The sequence below is a fragment of the Diadema antillarum genome, unplaced genomic scaffold (genome assembly GCF_040938485.1).
Source record: "Diadema antillarum isolate AM-2024a unplaced genomic scaffold, OU_Dant_1.0 seq00000126_RagTag, whole genome shotgun sequence".
Taxonomy (NCBI): domain Eukaryota; kingdom Metazoa; phylum Echinodermata; class Echinoidea; order Diadematoida; family Diadematidae; genus Diadema; species Diadema antillarum.
This window is the reverse complement of record NW_027271205.1, coordinates 634497-657808: the sequence shown is the minus strand read 5'-3', so window position 1 is coordinate 657808 and position 23312 is coordinate 634497. Positions and strand designations below refer to the sequence as shown.

The 23312-nt window shown below is 40.9% G+C and overlaps 1 protein-coding gene across 1 annotated transcript; it reads right to left on the bottom strand.

The window, feature by feature from the left end:
• Nucleotides 1-1979: 1979 nt before the first annotated feature.
• Nucleotides 1980-3980, bottom strand: LOC139727333 (uncharacterized). Its single transcript, XM_071638289.1, has one exon. It carries the CDS (start codon nt 3978-3980, stop codon nt 1980-1982), a length of 2001 nt encoding a protein of 666 aa, XP_071494390.1.
• Nucleotides 3981-23312: the final 19332 nt, after the last annotated feature.

Here is a 23312-nt window from a genome sequence, read left to right as displayed (position 1 = left end):
AAAAAAAAACAGTTCTGCATTTTAATGTCTTCCTCACTCCAATCTGTGATTGAATAGGCTTGCAATGAAATCACGTAAACATGATTAAAGAAAACTCTCTAAGTTTTCGTACATTTCTCATGTGGACGATTTTTTTTTTTTTTTTGGGGGGGGGGGGGTAAAAATATCGTCTGTCAGTTTTCAAAAGGAGGGGTATACTAGTATGTATTTGTATTTGTATTTGCTTTTTTTTTCGCTTACTGCTTTGTCATAAAGATTTGCAACAACCACGGGCTAACCCGACGTTCCAGTTTGCCGTATAGTATTTTTACTAAAATCATCATGATGATCACGTAAAAAAAAAAAATTGAACACTACGATTATGTTTAGATAGAGGTTTGGCTATTCTACATTAGTACGAACCCTTCACTTTAAAGCCTCACGCTGACGTGTGTTTCCAAGGAGAGTTCCTGGTTTCAAATCCCAGCCCCCGGAGACATACTGCGCTTTCTACCTCGTGTTTGAGTCAAAGTGGAAATCGTGTTGCTCCACGCGCCGGAAGCAGGGGCAAATTGAAATTATTCCCTAGGAACGGGGAAACTTCTGACATCAATTTCCGACGATTCCTCCGCTGAACTTATTTCTTGTTCTTTTAGTTTTGATTTCTGAGCCTGATCTTTATTTTAAAGAGAACGGTTAGCCCATATATGTCCCTATGTTTCACCGACGTGCTTATTGGGAGTAATAACGTAATTATGAAAAACATGCCCATTTATCCGACAGGATAAGCTATGTTCTTGATCTCCGCCAAGATTTGAAGGCCATGTAAGTCACTGAAGAGCATATTTTATTTTATTTCATGTACATTGCAATTCAATCGAAATTAAACCTGAATTTCTTTTAACATATTTGGAATAGGTTTTCCGTCCCATTAAAAAAAGAAATAAATAAAATTTGTCCCTCCCAAAACAATAGCAAATATGCAAAGAAACGATCAGTAGCCTATTTGAAAACGGTCTTACATGGTAAAATTCACTTTGTTAAAATATTTTTTTTCATAAACATCAGATCCTCTTCGTGCTTTCGTGTCTGCAACGTTATTAGGATAAGGTTATAAAGGTCATCTGTTTCTCTTGAAATGTCCATTTGTATTCATTTAAATGCAAAGATGGCTGTGTTAGATACAGATCACTCGTCCTTTTTTTACAGGCTCGATAAAACGCTGGAAGAGGGAACAATTGGTGGAATTTCATCCCGAATTTGACCCCATATACACTTCATCTTCAATGGTTGAAGAATCACCTTTCTGTTGGTGTATTGAATTGTGTCCAAAGGATAACCCCGTATCTGGCGTTTACAAAACTCCAACATATATATGAAGCGCCATATAAATGCAATTATTATTATTATTATATTATTATATATTTGTGACTGTGATAATAACTCTGTTCAAAAGACCCACTAGTACGTCTATGGGTTTGTTTTGCTTCTACCATATAAGATACAATTTTCGGCACACAGGTGAGGTCGTCGGTTTTGCGCTTGCAATCCAGTAATGCCTTACACAGTTATACCCAGGGGAAATGACAAAAGTATAAAAGATGTCCTCGTATCGTATCGCTAAAACAGTCAGCGCGTAGCGGTACAAATCTTATCATGACATGTAGGCCTATTTTTTCAGAGTATGGCATGCATGATACTCCAATAGGCTCTAGTTGCATACAATGTACTATTATCAAGAGTATTATCAACCGTTTATCAGAATCAGAATGTCGAAGTGCTATATATTACGCAACAAGGATGCACAGTTCTTATATGCTAATAAATGTTTGTGACCAATCTAGGAGCTCGACAGCAGCAAAGTCAGTAACAGACTATCATCTCAGCGCTATTTTACATTGAGTGTCAACACTCTGTCGGCTCTATGGACGAAGAAAGAAAATGCTCCTATGTATAACCGCAAGTTGATTACAGCTTGTGGTGGCAGCCTCTTGTTATAATCACAAAGTCTTGCAAATTTTCACCCCAGTGTCTACCTCAATACGCCTGGGAGAGACAATGTCGGAAAGAATCTTGGTTCTGGTCAATGATTTTCGGATGACGTAGATGCGTCCGGCTGTACAAAAGGCAATGCAGGATGGCGAGAGGAAAGTCATGTAGTACCAGTGTCTTGACGGTGTCTTGATCCTCACATTCTTTACGACGGTTCCGAGATGTTTTCCACCCAATGTGTAATGCTCAATAGAAAGAGTGCCTTCCGTAGGTCGCACGCACGCTATGTAGAGCTGGTCTCCATCGCTGATCGCCGGATACAGATATCCCTTACGTTTCGTCACCGACCACACGATGCCACCGCTTTCATCGATCAGCGAAACGTTGCTCAATCTCTGCGTGACGATGACGCCTGTTGTCGTCGGATGGACTTGCCGAGGTTCCCTGTCGGTCTCGACGATCCTTAGCGGTCGTCCTCCTGCTGACGAAAACACGTAGATTTTCTTCAGTTCCCAGTAGGAAAGAAGAATATTGTCGTCGTGGTCGACGGCGAGCATGGTTAGGCCAGTTGCGTCCGAAGGAGTGTCGTAACGAGTCTCCGTCGGAGACTTATCAGCGTTGAACAGCCTCAATACTCGACGAGTGTTTGTAACAACGAATCTACCATCACTGAGGAAGGCGACGTCGTGTGTACCTCGATCATCGGTATCGATCAACATCGTTCGATGACCTGTTAGAACGTCGAAAGAGTCTACTCCCCCGTTGTAGTAAGATATTGCGACCTTATCGTAGTCCATTCTTGCCAGTCCATTCATGGCATCGTCTCCGGGTATGTCGAATTCGTTGTCCACAGTCCAGCCAGTGACATGGGCACCAATCTGACCAAGATCAAGGGAATCCCTGGGGGCAGGCACAAAACAAGTCTTGCTCGTCACATCTCGTAATCGACCAGGAGCTGCCATATCTATCTCCTCGCTCAGCACCTGGTCGAGTTCTTGATAAAGGTGACCATGTGCAACACGACTTTCACCTCGAAGTAACTTTCGTTTCCCCTTTGATATCAATTCATTAGAAACGGATATTCTCCTGGAGAGTTTAGCAGCGACCACTTGCAGCTCGCTGAGTCTGCCGTTGTATATCGTCTCGACTCTGGACACCTCCTTCAATATTCGAGCTCGATTTTCCTCCAGTCTGCGCCTTTTTTCCTCGTATGAGTGCTTGATTTCAGCATTGATTCTAGCTACCACACTCCGTACGTACCTTCTTTCCTGCTCGATATCACTAATGTGTTTGCTTATCTTGGCCGTGCGAACTGAACTCCGCATCACTAGCATGTCGATTTTCTGTCTCGTCTCGTGCTCATATTGCGCGAGATCCTTAACGGCATGGTCGTGACTGCCATGTTTTGCTGCTTTGCATTTAGGACAAGCGATGTCTTCACAGTCCTGGCAATAGAAGCCCAATTGTTCCGTCTTGTGCTCTCCACACATCATCGGAAACTCATCGTCGGATGCATCATCCACCATCTCTTCGATAGGCACAATTCGATGATCCCCAAACAAGGACACCATCCGTGTGTGGCCGGAGTAGCAGCTTTCGCACAGGTAGCCGTCGCAGTCGTAGCAGAACGACACAGCCTCAGGTTGTTCTGTAACCATAGACGAGTTCGATCTTGATGTTGAAGAGCGTTCGTTGCTGATCTTGCACAGGTTGCACGTTTGGTGAAGACGGCGTCTGGAATTCTGCGTCACCGAGAGGCTCTTGCAGTCGCCTACCACACCCCTGAGCGTCGCGTTGGAAGACAACCCTCCAACTCTCTGCTCCGTGAGCGGCGTTGGCTCCTGGCAGAGCGGGCACAGCATGTCATTGCAATCGGGGTGAAATTCGTCGTATTTGACCAAACACTTGCGACAGAAAGTGTGTCCACAATTCAGAAGTGTTGCTTCCTCAAAGATGTCCGTACATAGAGGACAGTTCAAATTCTGGTATACTTTTCTGAGAGACGCCATGGCATTTCGTTGAAAATGGACACCATGAAATCACACGAGATGTAAAAATAAAGATTAAAAAAATACACCGCTTTGATGGAAAAAGCGGAGATGTAGTCAACAAAAGCAAGAAATATCACACCATCTGTCCGCGTTGCAAAGTGATTTTCCACGGTCTCTTTTTGAGGCAGTCAATTCTAAATCAATCCTCCCATTCTTCTTAGTTCCATCATAAGACCCAATGACCGTGAGCTAAAACGCAAAATGTTGGCTTTCATCTTCACTCGCTTGTGTGCGGCATCTGGCTGTTGATGCGAGTTCAGAAAAGAGCACTCGCCACCGAATGTTATTCCATGTCAAATGTTTGCAAACATTGCTCGCACGATATCACCGTCGGCTGAAACGCTAGGAAATTCATTTAACGATAGACGACGTTTTTAAAAGTTCTCGATCCAGCAAAAGACCTAAATCCTGGGTGTAGACAGGACTAACCGGATGAGACACAAATCTCAAATGGTGTTTGACCCTGTGCCTGAGCCAGAAAGCAGTCAATACAAGTCGTTTGACAGCAAAAAGCTCGGGCAGCGATGACGTAAGTATTACACACCCAAGGCTCACGCTAAAGATCTGTGCCGAGGGCGGCGGATGCACTGATTTTATTTTAAAGAAGACTCGAAACTCGACTCACGCACAACATTCAGTTAGTCTACGGATACAATAATTTCAGCCGTAAGTTCGTCTACAGATTCTGTTCCATACATATTTCTCTTCATTTTGAGTTCCGCCTTTGTCATTCGCATGGTTGTGTCCATTTATGTGCGCCGCTACAATTGATTAATTTTCACACATTCCATGACATGATGTTCATTTTGTATTACATTGTGAATAGTAGGAACTCTTTCAAATTACTCCTGGCAGCTATTGAGCCGAAATTCATGTTATGATAGCAAATGTAACTAAACGGCTAAAATGAATCATAGGGTTTTGTATCAGTTTATGTGATAATGCTGGTGAAAATAAAAATGGGTCTGATTAAATTGATTGAGTTGTCAAATTATTTAAATGCCAAAACATACCTAGAGCTGGCGGCTTGAAGCATATCCACGGACTGCGTTACAAGAAAAATTATGAAAAAAATAGAAATACATGTACAGTGTACAAAGAAATCCAGCCCGGTAGAAGATACTCGCCCATCATCACCATAATGATTTCACTAATCCATGCACACAATAATTTACATTGTAAATTGCTGAACGCATAATAGATTATGTTGAGTTTGAAAAGTGGAGATATATTCTCACAATTGTAACTAAAATGATCCTTTCGTGACAAATGCGTCTGTCTTGCCAAAGATGATGTAATCGATAGAGGGACATATTGTATAAGAAGTGACATTTTGAAATGAAGAAGCTACACTGTATCAGTACTACGACTAATTAAGATGAATCCCTTTACAAAATTATCCACATCTGGAGGCTAGCTGTGTTTTCTTTTAAACTGATGAGAATTATATTGATTGCGTGACCTTGTTCTATCAAATAAATCGAATGGAGGCCAAAATAGCAAATGGTCTTAAAGAGAGAGAAAGAGGAGGGAACAGGAAGATAATCAAGGGATCCGGAGGCTAAACCGATGAAATTAGTCATTATGATTACGTAACTCATCGTATGCGAAGAACCCAATTGAAACAGAATCTAATAAATTTGTTTAATTTCACATTTATTGACAAAACTCAAAATCATCTTCCAATTGCTTATACGAATTATCGACGTATGTGGTTGTAGGTGTCAAGACTGGTGTGTGAAAGGAATAAAATAATGTAGGTCAAATAACGATTACTGTCATTTCACTCCATTACTACAAATTTGAACTGAAAGTTTTGAAAGGAAACAAAAGGAACATTGGAAAACTTATGGTGTAGCTTAAATTGTCTTTTTCGAAATCTAATGAGACTATCAGTGAAAGTTTTTCTGTAACGAGTAGGAGTGTACTTGAAGAAGAAAAAGTTGTGGAAAACGGGACCCGTACTCAACGTACATAACTGGTACAAACACTGTATTGATATTTGTAGTTAACAATGTAATAAAACAAGTGTACACAGCGTTTCCGGAATCATTCGTGAATTCAATATTCAGTTGGTGTTCACGCAGTCTCATCGACACACATTTCCGCAGTAATAAACTGCTTTTGGATTAATTTCTCACAGCAATCGCCAACAAAATAGCGTATATCATCTTTTGGGTGGCATAGTTATGCATAATATGACAGAAGTTCGTTTCATCATGATACTTCGCCATTAAATTTGTACTGTGCATTTCACAACACATACTTATTGCCAGCTTGGAATATATAGTGTAAAAGAAATACCATGCACAAAAAAAAAAATGATATCGGACACATGTTACAGACACTGACCAAGTCAGTTGCACAATCATATATGTACATGTATACATACATTGTACAGGTTTGAATTTTATTTAGTAGCCTGTGCATAGGGACTTTTACATGTAGCTCGAGAGAATGTGAATATTGGAGCTAGAATTCCATGTTTCTATGTCGGAGGTTCATTATGTGAGAACAAATAACTCAATTCACAATCATCTCATGTGCATATTGATACAAACATCCTTTCTTCTTTTTTTTCCCTCAGTTGGTTTGGCAGTCATTCGTTTTCATAAGAAAAGCTTGTCCAACGTAACAGTTTATGGAATCCATGTTCAAACAAAGAATGAACTTGCGTAGATCAGGTGACCAGAACTTAATAATTCATTAATATTAATAATACTAAACACCAGGATTGCTGTCAGATGGAAGTACAAGCAAGCATCATTTATAACATGAATAAGCATTGCATACAGATGCTTATCTCAGTGAATTCCAAAACCAACATGTACAAATGACCTTGTACTGATCATGCACAAAGTGGAACTGAAAGTTCCTGAAAGAGTCGCAGCTTGCACTGTGTCTCGCCCTGACTCAGTGGAGTAAATAAAAGGCGTTGGATAAAAATATGGAAGATGAACATTAGTACGCACTCATGTACAAACTCACACACACATTAAGGTTTATGATATACGCAATAATAATGTCTCCTGAGACAGATATACGGCATTTACAAATGCTGTGGATCATCATCATCAACAATTCATCATAATCATCATCATCATCATCATCATCAATAAAACACCATGACCACACACAACGGCAGGAGGGTTAGTGATGGACAAACTTCAGAAAAATAATTGCAGCATACTAGTAATAGATTGTTTGATTTACTGACCCATTTTTTCTTCTTTTTTTTTTTTTGTTTGTTTCAGTAAGGCAGGAGACTTCACTTGCCCGAACAAAAACTGTTGCATGAAGACAGAGACAACGACCAGTATTTGAAAATTCCTCATGAAGAATTAATTGAGTGTAATATTCGTGGAATAAACTTTATCACTAAACCAAACAGGCCTCAGACCTAGGTTCTATGACGTCACTTGCTTCACTTCACCATAGCAGAGTTAAAAATATTTATCTCCATTAATATGTTAGGATAGCCTGATGCAGTATGTACACATTGAAATGAGAGGAAATAACTGCCATCGGAATAGCAGTGGTACCGCGTAAGTCACAAACATAATGCCTGAGAAGCACAAGGACGCTAGCGCCCTGGACGCAATGTTAACGTCCGTCTGTTACTGAAAAGTCAGTTGGCCTTTGCCATGAGATGAAAATATCTCCCGTGATCAATGAAACAAGCAGGAACATCGTTATAGTTCTTCCATGACCACCATTTCAAAACAACGCAAACATCTTCATGGAGTGCATATATGTCGATTGTTAGTAAAAGACAAATTTTGATTTCTTTTTTTTTGAAGTTGAAGTTGTTGAAGTTGATTTTATTTCACTTCCAACAAACAAATAAGAAATACAAAGAAACACTCATATACACAGACGTCATGAAATCAGTACCACAATGCGATGAACAGAATAACATTTCACGGAATGTTCAAGATATCTCTAAAATCCCTTATGCATATAAAACAAATTTCACTCTAATCACTCGCGTGTAACGATACACATAGATTTGATAGATTTTGAGATGCATACACTATTTTGTACTTCCCAATTCCTATCCCCTTCCTTCACTGACAGACTCTGCAAAGTAGGGACTGATTTTCTCAACTCCAGTTACACTCATTTTTAAACATGAGATCCAATCAACGACTTCCCAATTTAATTCCGACATACCTAGTATTATAGGAAGACGAATTCCACTTCGAAAGGGTGAGTAATCAAACATAAAGTTGATGTTTGCTTTCCTGACAGGAAGTCACGTGGTATGTCCATGTTAATGATTTGATTATCTGAACCTCACTCTCATACATGACTATTGTATGCCACATCGTTCCACATAATATTATAGCCTCGAGAATATACGACACATGTATAGTATACTCTATTTCAGACGAGAGAGGCGCAGAGGTGTGATTATCTTGGTGTATCATACTTTGGTCGAATCATTGTTTGTATTGTTCTATCAGTCCGGCACACTGGGCCTCTGTCAGCGCCTGGTCGAGGTGGTCGATACGTCCTCCTGTTCTAATTTTCCAGGAGTTCAAGAGCTCCACTGTCGCACCCCTAATGTCCAACAAGTGTTTTGTCTTGATACCTTCGTACTCGGCATAGCCAAAGCCCAGGGCGACAGCTAGGCTGCTGTATGCTGTCGGGGCAATGAGTGAAGAGAGTTTGAGGATCTGGCGTTCTGTAACGTTGGTACCCATGGTGCCTGTAAATCAATCAAAAGTAAGGTGATGATGATCATGATGATGACAAAAAGTTGATACATGTATTGATCAGAGTAAAATGATTGTGATTATGATAATACAAACGATAGTACAAAGGTCATTGATTAAAAAAAAAACAATCATGATAAACACTGTCATGGTATTGACGATTTTAATCATTCTGATATAACGATAATGATATTGTGTTGTTGCTGTTGTTTTTTTAAAGGGGAATAAACCCAAACATACATGTGCACGGAAAGAGTGAATGCAGCAATATTAGTGGTACACATGAGTGAATTTTAAAAGAATCGGACAATCCGTTCAAAGGTTATAAATTTTTTAAGTTTTGGTGCCGCCAGCCATTGATGAGAAGACTACTACAGTATTGTTCATGACGACACGCATAGAGAGCGATACAAATAAATAATTTTAACATATTTTCTCATTCTAGCATGATGAAAGAGCGTTTGACTTACTAGTACCTCTTCTAGAAAGCAGAGGGAATAGTATTACTCTTAACATGATATGTCAGTGTACAGTCGAGGGAATATGTGGGCCTATACTTTCCATGAAGATTCGCTAGTGTGTTCACTAATATTGCTGCATGCACCCAATTCACGGTATGCATGTATTTTCATTTCATTCAATAATATGAAGTCTAGTTATGGCCAATATGGACAATAACAAAACCTTAGCCACGTGTTCCAACACGCAATTAGATGCTGATTTCAACAGCAGTTAGAAGAGTCCTTTGAATTAAATAATATCAAGGGAACCGTGCACGTATTATATAGTGTTCAAATATGTGAAGAAAAAATAAACAAATCATCTAAACTTTTAAGTTACTGAAAATAACCATTTCCAGCTCCTTCGAGGCTAATTGTCATATCTTAGTTTGTGTCAGAGGCAACAATTTTGCCCACAGTACTTTTGTCCTTGCATTTTGATGAGATACTAGTCGAGTTTTTAGACATTCCTAACTTCTCAAAAGAGTCAGTATACGCTTGGGTACTTTGCCCGCACTTTGTGAGACTTAAAAATTCTAGGCAAAAATTACGACTCTCGGAGTGTCTCGATACCCCCCCCCCCCCCCCCCCCCCTGTAAGGGTATAATAACAGGCTGGATGTTGTTTTTACTTCAAGTGTTAATTTCATGAGATTACTATAGACAAGTGAGTTTACATGTATATCATAAACCATGACGACGAATAATAGGAAGAATGGACTCTTTGGAAACTCGTACAATGTAATAGGAAATAATAGATACGTATTTTGTAATGTTAAACAAGAACTACAACAGACGCCAACAGACGTGGACATTGGCTATAACTCATGAAATATGACAAGTCAACTGATAAAAATGTGTTTCCTTAATATACTGTCTATAATAAACTTACGGAGTGTCCTGGGTGTGCTGGCCGATGCTTGTACCGGGTAGTTTGCGGCTGATGGGCGGGCTCAGAAAGGGGCTGCAAAACGCTGCATCATTCATGTAACAAAGGAAAACATTAACAATTAACATTGCAAAAACAAACCAGCGAATTGACTATTGCTTCTCATTGGATCAGTAATGATAACTGGATGATACCATTTATCTCTGGGGTTTTACTGAATATATTGTATTACGAAGTGCTTTAGATTAAAGGACAAATCCACCTTCATATACATTAGGATTGAGAGAATGCAGCAATATTAGTAGAACACATCAGTGAAAGTTTGAGGAAAATCGGACAATCCGTTCAAAAGTTATGAATATTTTAAGTATCTGCGCAGTCACTGCTGGATGAGAAGACTACTACAGTGTATGATATCACATGCGTACAACTATATAAGGAAAATAAAAAGAGAACTTCACAAAACTTTACTTTTTGAATAAAGTGCTCATTTCTTCGACTTGCTACTGACGTATGTATAGGTAATATTATTCCCCCTGCCTTCTGAAAGAGAAAGTCGAGTGTTCTTTTGTTATGCGAGAAAAAATGGAAATATGTTGAATTTTCTTTATTCTTTCTTTATGTCGTTGTACTCATGTGACATCACAAGCTTACTTAGTCTTTTCATCCAGCCGTGACTGAGCAGAAACTTCAAAAATTCATAACTTTTGAACGGATTGTCCGATTTTCCTCAAACTCTCACTGATGTGTTCTATTAATATTGCTGCATTCACTCAACCCACATGTCTATGAAGGTGAACTTGTCCTTTAATCTGTCGTGTACACTTATTTTGGTTATAGCCATCACAGAAAAAAAAATGCATTTAAGAATGCAGAATTTTCAAATGTCTGTCAGTCAACACCTAGCTGCACTCTTTCGAAGTGTAGGTCTTTTGAATATTTGTAGACCTTCATTAATCTTGTCTCGACATGAGATTAAAGCGAAGTTTGAAAAAAAGAAAGAAAGATAAGGACAAATTTATCTCCTCACAGGGCAATATTTCATATGATATACTCTCATAGTTATCTGATTTAGTGGATGTTCATTAATTATTCTCGATCGGTTTACCATCATGCCCAAGATTATGCAAACATAATCTCTTTTTATACCCCATCAATTTTGATGAATCCTCAGTTCAGATTGGTTGAAATTGGTGGCGTAAATTCAACAATTGCCTTCAATTTGTTTATGAATAGGCAGCCTACAGTTTACAGTTTAGTACAAACCTGTACTACTAAATTGCCCTACAGCCTAGAATTTGGCTTCCACAGCGCAAGAGGTGAGCCTTGCCCCATAGTGCGATCGCAATGCAAACGACAGTGCAGGCGACTACTATACATGTACTGTATCTATCACGATCGATTTTCGTATTTCATACTCTCTCAATCAAATGCCCCACAAAACGCGGTCTATATCTGCACATAATCAAAAGAAGCCGCTGCACAAGGCCTATACGAAGGTCTACACCACATTTGAATAAACCATGGAGCTTGGAGATCCATGAATAAACATGATTAATCATATAAGTCTACGCGAAATCCGGATATAATACATGTACAGTATCATCACTCCGCTGCCACGGACGCGATATTGTGTAGCCCGGGTTGAGTACCGTGAACTATTCAACCGAGGACCGTTGCATTTTACAGGTCTAACACGCATTCACATTGCAGACTGCAAGATAATACTATACATGTAGTAGTGTACTGTACTTGCGTGTACACCTATACCTTTCTGCATTATACTCTAGTGCATACCTTCTGCACGCTGGTAACGCGTAAGAAGAAGGGAATAGTGAAAATATTGGATAATTTTAGGCGATGACTTACTTTTAGACTTGGTTTCAAGACTGCACAGAATATGGCGTCACAAAACAGCCTTGGGAATGGTTGAGCTGAGGTGAAGAGTGGCACTGTGCTTGTATATAATACCGATGCTAAGTTTCCGCGTTGGATTGCTGGTATACAGGCATGCACAACGCAAAACACCGGGGGATTCCCCGGATTTTAGTCGCGAAGAAACGAAACTGGTCAGTTCACTGGAACGACAAAGCAAAAACCCCCTGCTCGGGAATTCGACAGAAATGTTTACGCATTTCTCTTGGAATACCTGTTCAGTTCAGTTCTCTTCAAGTTTGTATATATGTGTTCCACTATCAATATGATGTAACAAAGTGTCGGTATGATTCATCTCTCTGCAAAATCAATACACTCATTTAGTTATTAAGAGAGCCAGCGTACAGGAGAGTCATATGCAAAAGGCCTGCATAATATGTCTCGAAATCAAATCGCACATTAAAATGTACGTATCAAAATACTTGTAGAACATAAAGGGGACAATGTTGCTTGCTCTTTGTGTGCTATAGAGTCAGTATTGGTTAAAGAAAGCAATGTATGATACTTTTTATATTACTGAGTTTACGCGCAGGTCAACGACTTATTGTGTTTGCTAATGTTCAGGTGCATATGATGAGTGTTGTGTACGGTGTTATTATCGTTTCCAGTGTTTAGGTGATAAATTGAATGCGTGTATACGTGAGATTGATTATATTTTGCGCTTGACTTGCTGTGAGTGCTTTGGAGTGTAGTGTGTGTATAGACATAAATGGGTGTTTGCTGTGTTTACAAGTGTTTGAGGGTGTACACAAGCTGAATTTGCGGATAATATCCGTACGTGTTTGTATACTCGTTAGTATGTGTTTGTGTTTGTCTATTTGTGTGTTTATATATCGATAACTAGTTGATCATCATTTTTAAACAACTTTTTTTTTTCATAATTGCCTTTCTGTTTGGGTTTTACATGGAAGTGTTTTCTCATGATGTTACGTTTAGTTATCGTTATTTGTTATTGTTTAAAATTTGCATATCATGTATATGTTAATTCTTTATAATCGTGCATGTTATACTAAGAGTATATATGGCGATATATATACTATATATATATATATATATATATATATATATATATATATCATCATAAGTCCATGACTCTCCTAGGATATCTTCTATAGATTCTTCCCGTCGAAGTTTATCCAGAAAAAGTGTTTTCATGCATGTAACAATCTGATGTTGTGCGTCGTGAAGCACATTTTTGTATTTGGAACAGAATGCAACGACCAGAGCAACTTCTTCTTTTTTTTCTTTTTTTTTTAGTTGATGCTGCGGATACGCACTCACAATCGCTGTATACCATTCACTGTTATTGCAACCATACTGTAAGTCCACCTCTAAAGTAGTGGATACTGTGTGTGTGTATGCTATGCCTAATGATGAATAGTTAAAGAAAGAGAGGGGAAGGGAGAAAAAAACACAGAAATGCCCTGTTTTATAGCATCCGAAGACAGCCTCTTTCCAGAGACCACTTTAAGTCGTAATGGTACACCAGAGAAGGACTATAAAAATTCTGCCGTCATTGTTTCATTAATGTCAATATATTTTTTTGGTGTCTGATGTTACCCGTCGATTGATTTACCATATAATATTTCTTTCGCTGGTACAAAGAATAAAAGAAGAATATGGTATGAATCAGAATAACTTATGTCAGTGAGCTCATCACAGTGACATTCTGGAAGAATTGCTTCATTTTGTTATCAGCGATGCAAGTGGTACAGAGATATTGACCACTTCTTCCTGTCTAAAGAAAGGAACTTATCTGTCAGAAGTCTAAAAAGAAACTCAATCAAACCAAAATATTTTTTGGATTAACCTTTATTATCAAAATCGGAAGTGACGATTGTGTATCATCGTTCGGGAAGTCTTCATACTTCTCTACGACTTGCATTTCTCTCGTAGTAGCTGATACTTACCTGGATAAAGAGACGTACCACGTATTACGTCCGTGTTATTTCAGTTTTTCAACGGAACATAGAAAAAGCCAAAAGATTACATAAACTAGAAATGTCGCTACGGCGACTGGTATACCTCCGCCATAATGCATGGTTCTCTTAATAGGTCTATAGTACAATGTCTTGACAATGTGTGATGACATTTTCACATAATTGGCAAAATATCAAAATGACAGGTTTGACACAAATGTGCTGAATGTTCACTTTCCTTGAACTAGGTTTACTTGCAGGAAGAATGACTAAATTGTCAGAATGCTGGTATTTGGGGATTTGAGGATTTTTACTTGACTTCTGACCCCTTTATAAGTTTATGCACTGAGTAATTTCAAGGTATGGAGAAAAAGTGTAATTTAGGTATGGTTAAATATTTGTATTTAAAAGTGGCCTGTGACCCTAGACCTCTGACCTTAAAGTTCCAAAGAGAATACTGTTGGGTAGAACATGCATAAATATGTAATAAGTTTCATGATGCTATATATTGAGTTATTTTCCAGATATGGAGGAAGAAGGGAAATTTAGCACTTTCCCTTGACCTTTGACCTTTTGGCAAGAAACTTTCCACAGAATATCTATTGGGTAATACATGTATAATATCAAGTTTTAAGAAAAAATCCTGCAGGCATTGCATAAATATGACGGGAAGAAGTGACATTTTGAGGAGTTGAACTTGACCTTTGACCCCTGACCTTTGACCCACGACCCCCAATTCCCTAGATAATCACTGCCAGTCAGTACATGCATATATACTCTAAAGTTCCACAAAGATATACCTTGAACCATTTGCAAGATATGGAGAAAAGCGTACAATTCCAACATTTTGACTTGACCTTTGACCCTTGACCTTTAACCTCATGACCCTAAACTCTCTCTGGAGAATTTTTATCTGGTATTACATGTATACACTAAGTTTCATGAAAATACCTTCAGGCATTGCATGGATATGGGGGAAATAGTGAAATTTTGAGCATGTGACCTTAACCTTTTGACCTTTGACCTTCAGCATGTGGACCCAAAAGTTGATAGGCACAACTTCACCCCCTCATACATATACCTGCCAAGTTTCATTAGGATACCTCACACGTTTTTTTAGTTATGCTGTCCACAAAATTGATTACGGACGGACGAACGGAAGGACGGACAACCCGAAAACATAATGCCTCCGGCACCACTTCGTGGCGGAGGCATAAAAAACAAGCGTATATAAAAAGGTAACAAATTGTATGAAAAAAAAAATGTAAAGTGAATTACACACAATACTCCCTTTTACAGAAAAGCAAATGAAGAGTTTTATCTCTAAATGGGCCAAGCGCCATTTTCAAACATTTTAAACTAAGCCCATCATCAAAAAAAAAAAAAAAAAAAATGCGAAATAAACCTTTATGGTGATTTTTCACTTGTAACATAACAAGAATTGTTCTTGAAGTTATGATGAAGATATCTCGTATTTTTTTATTATTGCTTGTGTTTAGCAGCTTAATGATCGCAAATATACAAGAATGGCTCGTTTTGTAATAAAACTCTTTAACTATGGACTGTTAACATAGACGAAAAACTTAAGGCAACCATACAAACATCTTAATGGAGAATATTCGCTGATTGTGATCTAAGAATGATTTTGAATTATATTCATTTTACAGAAAGCATCTAGAATTCCTTAAATGCAACATGATACATTACAATAATTACTCTAGTGCCGTGATACAGGGAGTCCTACCTGATATAGATATTGAGAAATCCTCCACACACACAATATGATACGGTTACAGCTCGTTATTCCGAAGGTTCGTTATTCCGAAAGCTCTTTAGTCCGAAGATTCGTTATTCCGAAGGTTCATTGTTCCGAATTTCATTTTCGGATTAGCGAATCTTCGGATTAACGAACCTTCGGAATAGCGCCACAAATGTGCAGAGACTGATGCCGTCTATATACGCCTACTGATTCACTGTCAAAGTTTGCATCCCTCACAATTGTATACACGGATACACACAGAGTCCAACATATCCTCACAGGGACCGGGAAACTGCGGAGGAGGAGGAGGAATGATATGGTACCATCAACCTTGAACTCAACCCGGCTCGCAGCTCCCGCACCCACCGGCGGCCCTGCCTCAAGAAATATGATTTTTCAAACACGTTTGGATTTTTTTTTGAAAACAGGGTACATGCATAATAGTCTTGTACTATTCGTGGGTTTAATTATTATTTGTACTGCTCTATCAATCCGCCACACTTGGCCTCCATCAGTGCCTTATCGAGTGTGTCGATGCGACTTCCAGGTCGAGTTTTCCATGTACTCAAGAGCTTCACCATCGCACCCTTCGTGTCCAACATGCGCTTAGTCCTTATACCATCGTACTCGGCAAAATCGAAACCGAGGGCTACTGCTAGGTCGATGTAAGCTGACGGGGCAATGAGCGTTGACAGTTTGAGGATCTGGCTTTGTGTAACGTCGCTACTCTGCATTATCTGCCTGTGAAACAATTTGGAAGTATGGTGATACTTTACTGCCGATGGTGATACTTAATGACAAAAAGTTGACATTAATCATACTGTTTTATAGTATTGTGATCCTGGGAATGAGATGGAAATTGCCCCCCCCCCCATTTTTTCAATTACTTACCTTAAAAGGTTACAAGACATGCTTGCTTACACTTTGATAAGAGGCACCCCCTCCCAGATTACATAACCCCTCCCTATTAGAGAATGGAAGAGTCTAAGGAGTTTGGGTGAGGAGAGGCAGTGGCAGGAAGTGACAGCAGCCTTTGTGCCATTCCATGCATAGATGCTGCTACCACAACCAACGACTTGTTTCTCCTCATTCTTTCATCATTCTAGGTAAGTCTCTTCTCATTCTGATTTCATATATTTGTAATGTTATTGCAATAAGGAATGTTATTTATTTAACATTGAAATGTGTATTCTTGGGAATACACTGACATATGTTCATTTCAAGGATAAGATTTATTTTGAGAGAACACTTCAGTCAGAAAGCATTGTATGGCATAGTAACTATGTGGGTATGTATATTATTGAGTTTGAGTGTTGCTACTATGCTAATTCTGATTTACCAGTGATGAGTGAATATGTATCTGGTGGTGGTTTGTTGCACATGATGAGATATACATTCTGAATGTGTAATTTGTATATAATTTGTACATGTTTTTGAGGATGTCTAGTTTGTAGTTAATGTATAGAGACCTAGAAGCAAGTTTTGGATGTGAATGTACATTGCACCCTGCAATACAGGTGTACACACATGGTTTATACCATAGGGCACTGGCTTGAGAACTGGTCCTTTGTTTCATGCCTAGATGCAGCCTTTAGAGTACCAGTACATTTATCACTCTGCCCATGGATGGGGTCTAGGCTTTTGTTCTGTGTGAGAGACTGAATAGATGCAGTCACTGACTAGGCAGAGATTAAGAGTTTTATGGTCAGTGGATGGGACTGCCGAACTGTGTAGCTAGTCTGTATTATTCAGACACGTTACAAGTGGGGAAATATTTAAACTACTATGTGTGTATATATTTGTATGTCATTTGTGTCTTTATCTGCAAGGATCTTCAGGCACGTTATGTAGATAAGTTATCGATGTTAATTCACAGAAGCATATAGGAGTAAGTTTTGTTAGTAGGGATACATTGATAGAAAGAAAGACTAGAGTGTATATATAGCTGTGTGGTCTGCATTATAGACTATCAAGGGGACAGGAAGTGCTTTATGTTAGTACAGTCTCCAGCGAGATGTTGTCCCTCCAGCTCACAGAGAAGAGCAAACTTACAGGTAGGAGGATAAGGGAAGTTTAATGTATACATGAAGGCAAGGGCCGTGGTGCTCTTTGTTAAGAAAAGAGTTTATAGACTTCCTCCCTCAGTTTATGCTTGCTGGCTCTGTACTAGTGAGTGAGTTGTTGTAGAAATTTATCTGAAGAAAGAGTATCAAGCAGAAAAGTTAGTTATTCCCAATGTTCCCTTTATGGGAAAAACGTTAGATGAACTAGTTAGGAGAAATATTGGTTTATGGTTGTGGAATGAATATAATTGTTTGAATCGTAGTTTAGCTTCAGACTTTAGTATGAAGACTCATACTAAAGGGGTAATATTATTGGGAATTATTATATGAGAAGACTGTTTGATTCGGAAAACTCTACAATTAATATTTAGAATTATCTCACTCATGTAAGGAAAAGGCCAGATGTGTTCATACACTTCAAACTGATAAGAATTGATATTATTCGGAAGAAAGATTTGAACAGATGTGAGACTTGTATTGTAATGAGAATTCAGCACAGGCGGGAATCACTAGTTACTTGTATAAAGAAGATATTAGAATATATTATGAACATATCATTGATGAAAAGAGAAGGAGAATGAAATCAGACAATAGTTTGTTAGAATTACAGTCATTGACGTTCAGATATTATACTGATTATTGGTTACGAGTGTCAGTATGCAGCTCATATATTAAGTGGAAACACTGTTTATGACAGATTTGGATACAGTTACATCGAGCTCGTGTGTATTTATGTGTTAAACTGAGAACTGATTATTATTGTTTTGTTACACATTGATTGCTCTGCAGTGTTTGTCAATACTTAATTGTCTGATTGTGACTTTTTATGAGAGCAATAAATGTGCCATTCCATGCATAGATGCTGCTACCACAACCAACGACTTGTTTCTCCTCATTCTTTCATCATTCTAGCCCCTATACCCTTTTAGGGGTGTTACATTTTCTGGAGGCACTGCCCGGATGATGCATCTACAGGTAATGTCTGCCGCTGAGCAGCTTTGCTAGCCAATGTGTCATCCAACCTAACGAACCGGACGACGACCTGGTTGTATCCACCACGAGGAGGCGGGGATCCTTGCTACTACCCAGTCTACAGAGCATCGAGAAGGATGGCTGAGCAGATGGGGGAGCTAATGGCCGATGTGCTCGGAAGGCTTAAGGCGAGCACGGAGGAGGAGCTCATGGAAGTGGCCCGGGTTCTGCAGAGACCAGAGGCGGATGTGACCAGGGCGAAGGCCAAGGGACGTGCGGGGCTTCTCCGGCTACTCCAGCGCTACCTGAGCAGCGAGGAGGTGGAGGAGCAGGATGACGAAGGTAAGGCATTGTGGGATAGGGCAAAGGAGGTATTGGTTAGGAAGGTAGATAGGGAGGATACCAGCCACAAATTGGAATCACCCCCAGCTAGCCAATCAGGGGAGACCATGGCACCTCAGCAGCCCAAAGTGGAGGACTCTCAATGCCCCCTTCAAGTTAGCAGCCTGTCCCTACGCCGGGATTTTCGCATCATGGGACAGATTGGTGAGCCCCAGCAGAAGGATCGTCTGTCATTTTCGAGCCTTGCTCGGCAAATTGACAGTGGGCTTAGAAAAGGATTTTCAGAGGAAGAGGTGACGGAGCAGGTGATCAGAGCAATATGTCCAGGGCTCAGGATTCGGAGCTACCTGGAAGGACGGTCGGGACTAGATCTGCCAACCTTGAGGAAAATCCTTCGTGCCCACTACCGTGAGAAAGACGCGACGGCTCTGTTCCAAGAGTTGTCTACTGCTGCTCAGAGCCCAAAGGAAGCGGAACATGATTTTATTCTCAGAGCCATGGACTTGAAACAAAAGATTTTGTTTGCTTGTAAGGAAGCAGGATCGGGAGTAATGTATGGGGAAGAGCAGGTCCAGCAGATGTTTCTCCATGCCGTCTCCACTGGTCTACAGAGTGATGTTATCCGTCAGGAGTTGAAGCCGTTCCTGATTAACAATGGCACTGATGAGGAACTTCTGGAAGCCTTGACTGTGGCAGTGGGACACGAGACAGAGAGGCGGCAGAAACTGATGACAGGGAAGCCCCATCGGACCAGCTCCATCCACGAGGTTTCAGCATCGCAAGAGAAACTTGACAAAAAAGAGAGTCATCCGCCCAAGGGAAAGCCTGAAAAACCAAACCTGCCTGACTGGGACCAGATGCAGGCAGCCATCCGTTCCATTGTTCAGAACGAGATCCAGACCTTTGCAACCCACCAGCCTCCTTCTAATAGGCGCAAAACTAGACGGGGTTGCAATATATGCCATGAAGCTGGCCGTGGAGATAGCTGCTCCCACTGTTTCAAATGTGGCAGCAGTGACCATTTTGCGAGGGGCTGCCGCAACCAGGGAAACGGCAGCAGGGCGCTCCAAAGGGACATGGAGCGCCCAAATCAGTCTCGTCCCGAACGTCAGTGAAGCCGCCACCAATTTCAGGAAACCGACAGAAAGTAGCCAGTTTGGTAGGGGAGAAGTGTACCTTATCGTGTCATATCAAAGGAGTTAAGACAGAGGTGTTGTGGGACACGGGAGCGCAAGTTTCTGTCCTTCCGAAGAGATGGCTTCAGCGGCATCATCCACAGGAAGGGATACGACCGATCTCTGACTTATTTCCTGACGGATCGCTACACCTGACGGCAGCCAACAACACAGCAATACCCTACCTGGGGTATGTGGAACTCCCCGTCTGCCTGGATAGAGCAGAGAAGACTGAAATTCTGGTACCATTTTTAGTCACGAATTCGAGGGAAGACCATATCATTCTAGGGTACAATGTGATTGCTGAAGTAGTCGCAGACTCGACTCAAGATGTTGGCATCTTCATGGCTGAAATCCTCCCTAATTATCCCAAGCCTACAATTACAGCTGTCATTGACTTGATAACCACGCCAGATGTCACTCCTGCCAGACCAGTCAAATCAGGAAGGAAAGTGCAATGCATACCTCCAGGCACATCAGTCATCACTTGCAGAATTCATGCTGGGGGTTTGCAAGGTACCACCGCCCTGCTTGAACCAGCCCTTCCTCCATCGCTACTGGATGCCTTGGAAATCCAACCGGCCATCGTGGAAATTGGAAAAGGCAAGCACTGCAAAATGGAGGTTGTGGTGACGAATGAAACCTCATCAAAGATTTTTCTTCCCAAACAAACAGTGGTTGCTTCACTAGAACCCATTGGAGATATCCAGCGGATCCCTCAAGATGATCATGTGACCACTAGTGAAGTCAAGGCAACTGTCTCCACCAATGACTGGCTCTCCAGCTTCAAGCTCGATCATCTCCGTCCATCCCAAAGGTCAATGGTATTAGGTATGCTCCGAGAAGAAAAGGCGGCATTTTCCATGGGAGATGAAGATATTGGCCAGATAGGAGACCTCCATATGAAGATAAATTTGTCTGATGATGTACCAGTGCAGAAGAATTACATGGCAATTCCACGTCCCCTCCTGCAAGAAGTGAAAGAGTACATCAACGATTTGCTGAGAAAGGACTGGATCCGAAAGTCTACCTCTCCCTACTCCTCTCCAGTCGTCTGTGTCAGGAAGCGTGATGGGTCACTACGTTTGTGCATCGATTATCGGGCACTTAATGCCAAAACGATTCCTGACAGACAGCCGATTCCAAGAATCCAAGATGTGCTAGACAGCCTTGGTGGAAACCAGTGGTTCTCGACACTAGATCAAGGGAAGGCTTACCACCAGGGTTTCGTCAGTGAAGACTGTAAGCACATGACAGCATTTGTGACACCATGGGGCCTGTATGAGTGGAACAGGATTCCATTTGGGCTCACGAATGCCCCAGCTGTGTTCCAACGCTGCATGGAGGATTGCTTGGAGGGTCTGAGTGGAGACATTTGCCATGTCTATCTCGATGATGTGCTGGTGTACAGTGAGACATTCGAAGACCATGTCCACCACCTAAAACAAGTACTGAAACGTGTCCAGGAAAAGGGGATCAAACTGAAACCCTCGAAATGCAGATTCTTCGAGAGAGAGGTCAAGTATCTTGGACGGATAGTTTCAGCAGACGGACACCGATCAGACCCGGCCGATGTGGAAGCAGTTGAGGCACTCCGAGAGAAAACACCCAAGACAGTTGGTGAGTTGAGACGGGTGCTTGGGCTAATAGGTTACTATCGAAAGTACATCCCAAATTTCTCAAAGAAAGCTGGGCCCCTCTACAGCCTACTATCACCAACTTCAGACTGCAAGACATCTCCAAAGCGAACCACAAAGAAAAATGAACACATCCTGCCTTCAAAACATCCCATTGAATGGAAACAGAACCACCAGGACATCTTGAACCATCTGATAGATAGTCTACTTGAGGCTCCTGTCATGGCGTTTCCTGATTTCAAGAAGCCATTTGTACTACACACCGATGCTTCAAATGATGGACTGGGTGCGGTACTCTACCAGAAGCAAGAGGGAAAGTTGAGAGTGATTGCTTATGCTTCAAGAACCCTCACCCCTGCCGAGAAACGATACCATCTCCACTCTGGTAAGCTAGAGTTTTTAGCTCTGAAATGGGCCATCTGTGACCGTTTTAGGGATTACCTGTACTACTCCCCTCCATTCACAGTCTTCACTGACAACAACCCCCTAACCTATGTCCTCACTTCAGCAAAGTTGAATACCACAGGTCATCGCTGGGTTGGAGAGCTGGCAGATTTCTCATTCAACATCAAGTACAGACCAGGCCGAGCCAATGCAGATGCAGATACGCTGTCCAGGATGCCGCTAGAAGCTGGTGACATTGATGAGTTTACTGAAGAAATCTCCCCATCCACCATCAGTGCTGTGTGCCAAGCTGTAGAGGCAGACCAGTTCCAGGTTACCAGTTGGATAAATGCTGTGACGGCATCTGACAGTGATGATGGCATAGATACTGAGGTGTCCTCATCTTGCCAGTTGAGAAAGGAAGACATTAAGAGAGCACAGGAGGAGGAACTGTCCATCTCATATGTACTGAAGGTTGTCCGCGATGGAAAACTCCCTAACCGGCCGGAGAGACGACAGCTGTCGAGGAAAACATCGCAACTACTACGTGAATGGAAGAAGTTAGAGGTAGATGGGGAAGGAATCCTCCGACGCAAGACCAGCTCCTACTATCAAGTTGTGCTTCCTGCAAAGTATAGACAGCTGGTGTATAAGGAACTGCATGATAACATGGGACATCTCGGCCCAGAGAAAGTCCTTCATCTTGCGCGAGAGAGATTCTACTGGCCAAACATGGAGGGTGACTTGACCAAGTACATCACACAGCAATGCTCATGTCTGAAACAGAAGAAACCTCAGAGACAAATAAGAGCAACTCTTGTTCCCATTGAAACTACACAGCCTTTTGAACTGGTTTCAATCGACTTTGTCCATCTAGAACGTAGTAAAGGGGGATACGAGTACATATTGGTGGTGGTTGATCACTTCACCCGTTTTGCCCAAGCCTACCCGACAAGAAACAAAAGTGGAAAGACGGCAGCCGACATCATCTTCAATAA